The 10,521-nt window shown below is 33.0% G+C and overlaps 1 protein-coding gene across 3 annotated transcripts in view; it reads left to right on the forward strand.

Moving 5' to 3' along the window:
• C1GALT1 (core 1 synthase, glycoprotein-N-acetylgalactosamine 3-beta-galactosyltransferase 1) overlaps positions 1-5,777 on the forward strand; it is a 56,110-nt gene extending 50,333 nt beyond the window's left edge. For 2 of the 3 annotated variants that reach the window (XM_045564544.1, XM_045564545.1), the window contains exon 4: positions 705-5,777. In XM_045564544.1, coding sequence (XP_045420500.1) covers positions 705-908 — 204 coding nt within the window. In that variant the 3' untranslated portion in view covers positions 909-5,777. The remainder of the gene's footprint in view (positions 1-704) is intronic. The other variant, XM_045564546.1, reaches the window with a different exon arrangement.
• The last annotated feature ends 4,744 nt before the right edge of the window (positions 5,778-10,521 follow it).

Genomic DNA, 10,521 nt, shown 5'->3' on the forward strand with positions numbered 1-10,521 from the left:
TGTGATTATTCTGTCAATAATAGCTGACATTTATTCGAGCATTTATCATAAGCAAAGCATATTCCCAAGCATTTTACACACATTGTCTTCTTTAAGTAACCACCTTTTACACGTGGGGAAATTGAAGCTTATAAAGATTAAGTAACTTGTCCAAAGTTGTATACTAGTAGGCATAATTTGGATTCAAACCCTGGTTTGGCTTAAGAGCTTCATCTCAAATACTATACTCTTTGGATTGACCGATATTAATAGATGAGGTGTTATATTGTAGATACCTAATGGGAAAGCTTTTGTGGTCATTAAATGGTAAAGAGGTGTCTGAGACTGAGCCAAGCAAAAAATTACAGTGAGAAAATTAGGAAGAAAAAGCAAAAGTTGAAGAAAGAGAGTCTGATCCTTTGTATAGCTTGCCCCTTTGATTTGAAGAAGTCCCAAGAATTTTATCTGCTGAAATACTGAAGAGTGTGAGAAAATACTGTTTCAGCTAGAAATACTTTAGCAACTTCATGGTTTTAAGTCATTAGGAACTCTAAGTGAACTGTTGATTTCTGCGACAAATCTAATAAACTATGTTCCTCTGCTTTACCTTGCCAGTTTCAGTGCTTGAATTCTTTTAAAATTAATGTGTCCTTTATAAGTATGTGAATATTGTATACTATCAATGTGTTGTTTATTAACAATGCCTGTTTGTGCTACTTTTTTAGGGTCCTGGTTGCTGCTCTGATCTTGCAGTTTCTTTTCACTATGTTGATTCTACAACTATGTATGAGTTAGAATACCTCGTTTATCATCTTCGTCCATATGGTTATTTATACAGGTATCAACCTGCCTTACCTGAAAATATACTAAAGGAAATAAATCAAGCAAACAAAAATGAAAATCCAAAAGTAAAATCAGGAAACCCTTGAAAGAAAAACATGAACAGAGGTAAATGCCTAGCAAGCATTGCACTGAAGACGGACTTCTGCATTTCTGACACAGAACACTGGAATCCCAGTGAGGAATTCTTTCTAAGTGAACATTCCATATAGAAATCTTTCATACAAATGACTGTAAACTGAAGCTTTAAATGAGCTGTGAAGTCTGTTAAAATGTGTTTTGATACATTAATATATAAATATATATATATATATATATATATGAAGAACTTGTGTTCTTAAAAAGGTGGCCAGGTAGAGAAACTAGAAAAGAGATTTTGTTGCCTATTTTTGACCATATGTATTATTGTCACTGAGAAACTAAAACACTTTGTACCATGTTAGTAAAACACATGATACTAAACAGATCTGCCTTAAAGAAAGTTTTAGAAAGAAATATTGTCGCTCAGTGTTGCTAATAAACTCGAGAAATGAGTTTATATTTGCAGTATGATATAAATGAACCACTCCCCCCCACACAAATAGTTTTTGTCTAATGAAAATTTTGCTGTGATTATTTATAATTGGCAGTATTTCTTCCAAAAAGTAGAAGAATGGCACTTATTCTAAAGTGCATTAATAAAATCACATTTTGAAATTACCACGGGCCTTGACTATATTATGTACTTGATTCTAATTAGTAATCTTTTACTGAGTCCCTGCTATCTCTTTTCTAAATATGATTAACCACTCTTGAATACCATTCTCCACTATTGGTATTTATTTACTCAAAGCATTAATGGCATTCTATAGACATGCATTTTATAATTTGTTCCCAAATTTACCCATTACTATGGGTAACTATTAAGTAGTAAATTTAATGCTATTTGGGGATGCTTTTCCTTTTATCAGTGCCCACTCTCAGGAATTACTAAGTGACATTTTTGTTATGTAAAACTGTTTCCAACTACATAATTATAATTTCTTTCATTCTTCTCCTGTTGAGAGATAAGAACTTGTTTGTGCCTTTCATAACTTGTTTAAAGCAGAGTTTTAAAATTCATTTTAGGATCTGAGGTGGCTGTTAATTACACTGGCAAGATTATTTTGAATGCAAGATTTTGACCCACTAACACAGCAGAATACCTATTTAAGACTGTCATCAAAAACATTCACAAATGTCTCATTGTAATTTTAGTGACTCTGTTTATAGAGTTTCTGGAAAGAAAGAAAATTTTTAATTTTTATTGTCTTTAGCAATACTATCTGAGTGTATCACAGCAGAATATTTTACAGACTTTCTATAAGATTGTTTTTAGTGTTACAAATGATTTAATTTCCCTTATGTTTATCATTATGCTAATTTTATATGGCTGTGATGCCATTGACTCTGCTGCTTAGCTAAATTTATTTATTGTGCCAAAACATGTCAAAACCATGACCTCTTTTGGATGATATATTTGAGAGGATGTTCATTTCATTGCCTAATTTTGTCCACATGGTGAAAACAACACTCCAATTTTTACCTATTGTTTTTTGCTGTTTTCGTTGTGGTATCATCTGCCAAAATTTCAAGGCATTTGTTCTATTCTTTGAACAGCTCTTCACAGTGGTGTGGACATGAATTTCCGTATATGCTGTTTTTCTTTACTAGAAATGATTTACCATAAATATCAAAAAATGTTAAGATCTACCTATAGGAAATAAATGTTGTGATGAATACTGAGCTTTGGAGTCAGACTGCCTGGGTTTAAATTCTTGCCTCATCACTTACTATTTTTGTAACCTTGAGCAATTTACTTAATCTCTTTGTGCCTCAATTTCCTCATCTGTAAATTAGGGGTAATAATACTACCTACCTCACAGGATTTTTCTGAGGATTAAGTAAGTGAATATATATAAGGCCCTTAGAACACTGTCTGCCCCAGAATAGGGAGCAATAGGTATAATGTTTTATTATTATTCTGTTACCTTGGAGTGTAAATATTTCATTTGAATTAATGAAAATCTGCTTTGATCAAATCAGGTACTGAAGGAATTATTTCATACATTTCTTATAATGGTAAGTAATATATTTATCTAGTGCCTGCTATATGTCAGGTACTGTGCTTAGATAATCTGTGTACATTAGTGTTAATCCTCACAAATTGAGTGTTATTTCCACATTATAGATGAGGAAACGAGGCTCATAGAATTAATGTAATTTTTCCACTGTCACAAAAGCTGGTAAGTTACAGAGCTAGAATTTATACCCAGTGTATTCATTTAAATCATATTAAGCTTGGGATTAGACATTTAGCATGATTTCCATTTTTCACTGATACGATATGTGACATCTGATACATTGTCCAGTAATAGTGACATCAACCAATCAAATTGAGAGTGATTTTAACACTGTGGTTCTCACACTTGCCTGAGAGCTTGTTAAAATGCACTTCTAAAGACCCCAATCCCAGAAATTCTGATGTTAGCATGGGGCCCAGGAATATGCATTCTTACCAGATACCCTAGTGCAGTGGTTGTCAAAGTGTGGTCCTAACAAGCAGCATCAACATCACGTGGGAACTTGTTGGAAATGCACCCTCTCAGGCCCCACCCAGGTCTATGGAATCAAACAGGGACAGGGCTAGCAGTTGTGTTTAAACAAGCCCTACAAGTGAGTATTATTCATCCTACTTTGAGAACCATTTCCAAACTACCCATGTGATTCTGGTACAAATAGTCTTTGGAACACACTGAAGATTACTGCCCATGACTAAGGTATTTTTCAAAAACTTACATAAAGCATGTTTTAAATCAGTGTGGTCCAGAATCACACTATAGTAAATGTAAATACTTTAAAGATAATTTAAAGGGTCAGTGGATCATTCATTTTGGCAGAATTTTTTAGCTTCTCCACAGTGACTAATATCAGGGCCTGCAATGAAATCTGTAATTCTCTAAGTTTAGTAATTTTACATTGAGACAGGAAGGGTTAAGTACTAGTAAGTACATACTAATTCATTAAAAGCATACATAAATGTCATAAAAAATGTCCACAATTGTTAATAAAACAAATTTTTTAAGTAGCAGAATGCTCTTTTATAACATGCAGAGCATTTTTCTACTAATCATTTTGTCAATTAAAATGTCATCACTTTCAAGGATCATTTGAGTGTCCTTTATGACCTAATAAAGCAAAAAAAATTCTCCAAATATTTGATAGAGCACATAAAACCAGGCTGCATGATGATGATTTATTCACCATCTTTTAGATTAAGGTCTTTGTTACTGGAGAAATGATTTTAGGATGGTCTCAGAACATAAGGCTTTTAATATCCTATGTTCTCTAATAACGGAATATATGTATTTTCGAGTGGGAAGTTCATAGATACAAAGCAGGTTTTTGTCCCATAGTTTATTTTCAAATACCATAAATTTCAGAGTAGTTTTTGTTACTGTAATAAGATGAAAATAAATCACTGATCAGTTTTTAATATTTTTGAATATGGTAATTGGATTTGAGCATTAAATTTGCTAACTGGTTATTTTCATGATTACTAATTTTTCACTTCTTTGAGCCTATCAAACAATTATTACCAGATTAAAGTACTATTGTATTTGAAAGAATCCCTCACTTGATTAGATCAGATCTAGCATTTTATTCATCATTTAAATTTTCAGTTAATTAGAATATTATTCTATCTTTGACAGTTTCTGCTTCTTTGTATTTATTGCTTTTCTGTATTTCCTTTATAACTTCAACCTTCTAGCTACTCTTAATGCTGCCTTTGCAAAGTTAATTTGGCTGTTAATAGTGATTAGAATTTGTATCACTTACTGATAATTTTGTATCTACTACCTAGGTTTCCCTATGAGATTGAAAGTAAAAGTCTGTCAAAGAATAATGCCTGCTGGCTCCCAGGATACTTGTGCTACTTTCCTCATGTGATCTGTTTGAACCATGTTTTCTTTTTTCCTCCCCCTTGCTCATTAGCTTGGGCTTCCACTCTAGTTCTTTCACCAGAATTTGTATGACCATGTTGAACTTGCTTCATTCTGATTGTCCTCTTTGGTTTTGTCATGGAAACACCCTTAACTTTCTCTTGGCCCTTAGCTGAAATGTTAATGCAACTTCTGGTGATATCTTTTCATAATTTTATCTCTCTTAAAAGGGTGATGGATGTGCCACCTCATGAAAGTGAACTTCAAACTATAGATAACTCTTAAAATTTCATTTTAGACAATTAAAATATTTGTGCTAAAAAAAAATCTACAATTTTAAACTAATCCTACATGTACAGTTTTCAAAGGAAGTAAAGTTATTTGGATCCCCCCACTCTTTTCTCAAAAAAACAAAACTCGTTTGCTTCATTTCTCTACTTTATAGTAGGCCTGACAGAAACATAGTTAAGGAATCTGGGGAACAACCTGTGGTATATTCTATGCTAAATGTTACCTCTGTTGACTAAAAAAATGAGTTATGTTTATACGTCAGAGTTGAAATAGATATTTTAACACAGATTGGAATAAGAAATTTTACAAATTCTCTTTAGCGAAACCAACTCTAAGACTAGTTTTAGATTTGAATTGTACTGTGTTTCAACTCCCTTATATCTCTAGTTTTCAGTTTATATTAGTTGTTTGAATAACCTTGCAGGGCCCTGCAAAATAATCTACATGAAGTATATTATTAGAGGGAAACTAATCTTACTGCTAAGCAGTGTGTTGTACTACTTAGTGAATGTTTGTGTTTTGGAATTTAAAAATTATTTAAGGTAATAGTGTCATGAATGGTTTAAAAATGTCTGGTGACTTGCTTATTTTAAGTGATCACCATTAAGTCAGAAAAATGTATTTTTAAATATTTTTTAAAGTGCCTTTTGAACATTTCTAAACAATGGATTTAAATTACTGCATAAATAAATTGCCATGTTCAAAGTTGTTTCATCTGATTATTTTTAACTAATATAAAAGCGGGATAAATATTGTCTTTTGTGGGTAATTTTTTTCCCCAAAAATATTAAATTGTTTTCCTATCAAAGCTTTTCAGTTTGGATAGGCTTACATAGTTTTACTGTACTACATATTATCTATATATTATTTACTTTTAAGCAACAAAATATTTCACCTCTGACTGGAATAATGTACCTTAAAAAATTGGAACCTATTCTGTAATCCAGGTAAGTTTGTTTAGATATATATGTATGTTTCCGTGTGTGTGTGTGTGTGTGTGTATGAGTTTGCTTTTGTATTTCCTGGTGTATTTTCATCTGTTATATACCCTGAGAAATTCATTTATCCAATAAATAACCGTGCCAACCACCTGCTCGAAAGACAATGGTGAACAAGACATACAAGATCTCTATTCTCATACACCCTTAATTCTAGAATTAGAAAATAAACAATAGATGAATAAACAAGATAATTTCAGAGAGGTGCTAGGAAAATTATCAGCAATTTTCTGGGTGGGGTGTCAAGGAAGACTTCTGAGGAAGTAACATTTGAGCTGAGACTTGAATGGCAGACATTTTGTATACTTCAGAAGTTATTTTTATCTATGAAGTTCTTTGCTCCTAGTATATTAAAAAAGTTTCCATTTTTGCTTAATCATGCCTTGGGAAGCATAACTTGTGAAGGCTCACTGAAATGTGACATAAAGGTGAAAAGCTTGGTGTTCTTAGGCATATTTCATACAGAGCTCAGGTCTATTGATATTAGATCTGTCTGGGAGTTTTAGGCTATAAATAAAAATTGACCTTGTATTCTACCTCTTCCTAGGGAAATAATTACAAATGTTTATAAGGCCCTTGAGTCTAGCCTATCTGCCTCAATTGTCAGTAAACTGCTACCCAGTATGGTTCTTATTAGGGTATGTGTGTGTATAGTTATTTGAATTAGCTTTTAAAAAGCTGAGGAGATAAATTATACAACTTTGCTACTAAAGCAATATAAAGTGGCATTTAACATATTCAGATAGTTAAATGTTTTCCCATTAGCTGTATTTAGTTGTACTGCTAACTGATAAGTCATTGGAAAGATTCATTTATTTACAGAATTACCACCTATTTTAAGTTTTCCAAAGGTGTAACTTCATAATACTGAAAAGGATGCAGTAAGATCATTGCTGAATTTATCTCGTTAAAGGAAAGGGTTTTACAGAGTTCAAACATATTTTTCATCTAATGCTGACAATACGGATTATCCAAGAGAAATTTTTTTAGTGGTTAAGACTCACTGAACATTTAACAAGTAAAGCTGATTAAGTTTAGCAACATTGGCATTTTCTAGATAAATCTGTATTAGTAAAATATGGAAGTGAATTTTGTTTTGCCATGAGTTTATTACTAATGCATTTAGTATTGTTGCCTGGATCTTTACTGTAGTTCTTAAAACTATGCCTGTGTTACATCATTTCTTCTGCCAAAGAACCAGCAGTTGTTTGTGCCTAGTGTTTCTTGTACTTATTGACGAATGCCTAATGAAAGACTGATGGAACTTCCTCATTTGTAAAGCTTCTAGATGATGTGCCATCATTAGAACTAATTCGGGTACAATGTACTAATTAATCTTAACTAATCAGGTTTTGACTTTTGTAAGCTTCAAATTTTTGTTTTCATATAATTCACTCTAAACTGCATTGTCTTACCTTCTTCTATCCCTATAACAATAGAATCATACTTTTGGTAGCATTTAGGTTTAATTTCACTTTCCATTAATTTTGTTTTCATTGTTAGATTGTAGAGAGGTGGTGATAAAATCCAGAAAGTAGTTTAGAAGAGGAGTAATGATTCAGCTTTTTCTTTAGTTCTATTCAAGGCTATCTTCCTTGTTTTTTTACTGCTTGGTAACGTGTCTGTGAGAGACAGGAACAAAATGGTATGGTTATGGTTGTATTTTAATACTTAGATTTTTTTCTTTAATTGAAATATTGAAACAATTGCTTTTTTATGTTAAGTTTATGTAAGAAGCAGTTTTATTTGATGAAGTGAAAGTAACTATGTGCTTAGAATAATTGGCCACAAAGATAATTTTTGGCTTAGAAAGTAATTTTTACAAACCTACCTGCCTGGATTGAATTTACTGCTTTTTTTTGCCGTAGAGTTTCTAGCTCTTTGAACCTTCTCCTACTCTTCTCTCATTCTATCTCTTTTTTTCTTTTTCTTCTTATTGGCAACAATTCTTTAGTTTCTTAAGACTTTTTATTTCCCCCATTTTCTATCAACAGATGTGTTTTGGAGACTTTTTTTAAAATTATGTATCTTTTGTGAACTTCAGTTCCATCTCACCACCTTGGGAAACTTTCCTAGAAGTCACTGAAAGAAAGAAGACGTAGGACTCAGAATATTTGCCAGTATAATCCTAGAGTTTCTTCTTTCCTAAGGAAATGTTTCCTTCTAGAACCTATCCAATCCAGTGAAAACATGGATGCTGAAATACTTGAAAACCAGTAAGAATCTGCCCTAGTTTTTTTTTTTTTTTTTTTTTAACCCCAATCGTTATCTTCTCTGGCAAAAATGGTGCTTAAGGTTTTGGGGGGGGGTTATTGAAATATATATTTTATTAATGGGTTCTTCGATTGTAAATAAAAGATTATTACAATTCTTGCAGTTTTTTTTTTTTCTAAAAAATTTAAGGGGCATAAGTGTTTTTTTGTTACGTGGATAAACTGTATCATGCTGAAGTCAGGGCTTTCAAGTGCTTGAGGTTTTGAGTGGTACTGGTGTGAAAGGGAGCTCTTAGGAACAGAATCACAAGTATTCCCCACGTATCTGAAACAATGAGGCCTAGGATTCTCTGGTTTGCTGGAGGTAAGGTTCAGACCACAGTGTGATAGAACAAAGAGTTGTCCTAGAAAGGTGGCACCTTTTGTCACTGCTAGCAGCCATTGACATCCAGAACTCCAAGTCCTGCTAGTGTGGGAAATAATTGAAGGAAAGTGCAGCTGCTTTAGATGAGGGGAATGGGTGGGGATATATAAAAGGCACTAACCTCCCTCTTCCAGGTATGCAGACATGCAGTGTTACCTCATCTGATTCCAAATGGGCTGAGGTATATAGAAATAATACATGGGGGAGGGGGCCAGGGTTGATACAAACAATTCTGAAATATTAAAAGATTCACAACCTCATATCTGTAAGCCTAAAGATCAGAGTCCTCAGGGAAATGTGTATTCATTCAACTGGTTCGGATCTTTTTAATTAGATAGCAATTTCTTGTCCTTGTTAAATGAAATCAAAAGTGGTCTAGGAACTGAAATGACTGGATCCCTGACATCACAGAGAAAGTCAGGTATTTAATCTTAAGGAGTCTCGGAACTAACAAATGATAACCAGAGAAAGGGAGAGACTGGAAGGTGTGTTTCAAAGAATGAAACATCTGTTATGACAAAAGAAAAAGTATTAATACGTTCTAATCTACACCTTAGTTTGGGGAGAAAAACTCATCTTTGTAGATAAAAGATTTTAGTGTCCAGCATTAAGGCAGTCCTCTCACTTCTTAAAGATGTTTACTACTGCCTTTTGAATGAAGTTCGTATTCCTCAGATTGGGTGACTTTCCACAGCCTGACCCTAGCAAGTATTCCCTTTTTGTTTATTGCTACTCTTTACCCAAATGTTTAACTCCACACAAATTTAGCTCCTAATCAAACATTTAACCAATATTTGAGTGCCTACTGAAAGTAAAGTATTGATAATAGGGATAAAGTGGCAAACGATACTTGTTGCTCTCAAGGAACTCACCTTCTCTTAGGAAAAATACAAAAAGGTTATGTGCTATAGAATTGTACACTCATGCAGTGTGCTGATTGTTTTACATTGCATTAGTACATTTAATTTTTACTGTGGTCCTGGTAGATGGACACTACCATCATTCTCATTTTGTAGATGAGGAAACTAATTTACTCAAGGCTACGTGGGTGATAAGTAGCAGAATCAATGTATCAGTATTTCAGTATCAGTGAACTAGGTCTGACTCCAGACTCTTGTGTACTTAATCACTACTACATACTGTAAGATTTAAAAGATAGTGAAAGTTATGTTCTCTTTCCTGTTTCTTTTCCACTAAGGATGTCTTTACCCTTTTTGCCAGTGTTTTCTCCCCATTTAAGTTCTTCCATGCAGTGACTTCATGTCCTTCTGCTGCCCTGTCAGGACCTTACTTAATAAAAGTTTGGCTTAAACATCACCTCTGATATAAAGCCATCCTAGCCGGAATCACCACAGCCAAAAGTGATTTCTTTCTTTGCTGTGCTCTATAGCACTATTCTCCAAATATTCAACTCGTGTATGAAAAGCTTTTTATTCTTTTTTATTTCATTCTGTTTTGTACATATGTTTATGTTTATGCTTATGTATGTTATATATAATATTGGTACATTATTATTCACATATTAAGGGTACATGATCAAAAACATTTTACTAATAGAAGGTACTATCAAAAAAGTTGTCAAACTCCCAGTTCTGTGAAGTTTAAGTTGTTTCTTAAGTATCACTCATCACAAATTGTCTTAGAGTGTAATTTGTGTTATGCATGTTTTAACATCTCTTGGAGTGGTTTCTTTTACCCATATTTGCATATCCTGAAGTGCCTAAGCAATAGCTGAATGCTAAAATAAGTCCTTTCTAGAGTACCACAGAATGCAAAAGAAAAATCCTTTTGTAGAAATATAATTACAAATAATT

Source organism: Lemur catta, chromosome 11, assembly GCF_020740605.2.
Source record: "Lemur catta isolate mLemCat1 chromosome 11, mLemCat1.pri, whole genome shotgun sequence".
Taxonomy (NCBI): Eukaryota; Metazoa; Chordata; class Mammalia; order Primates; family Lemuridae; genus Lemur; species Lemur catta.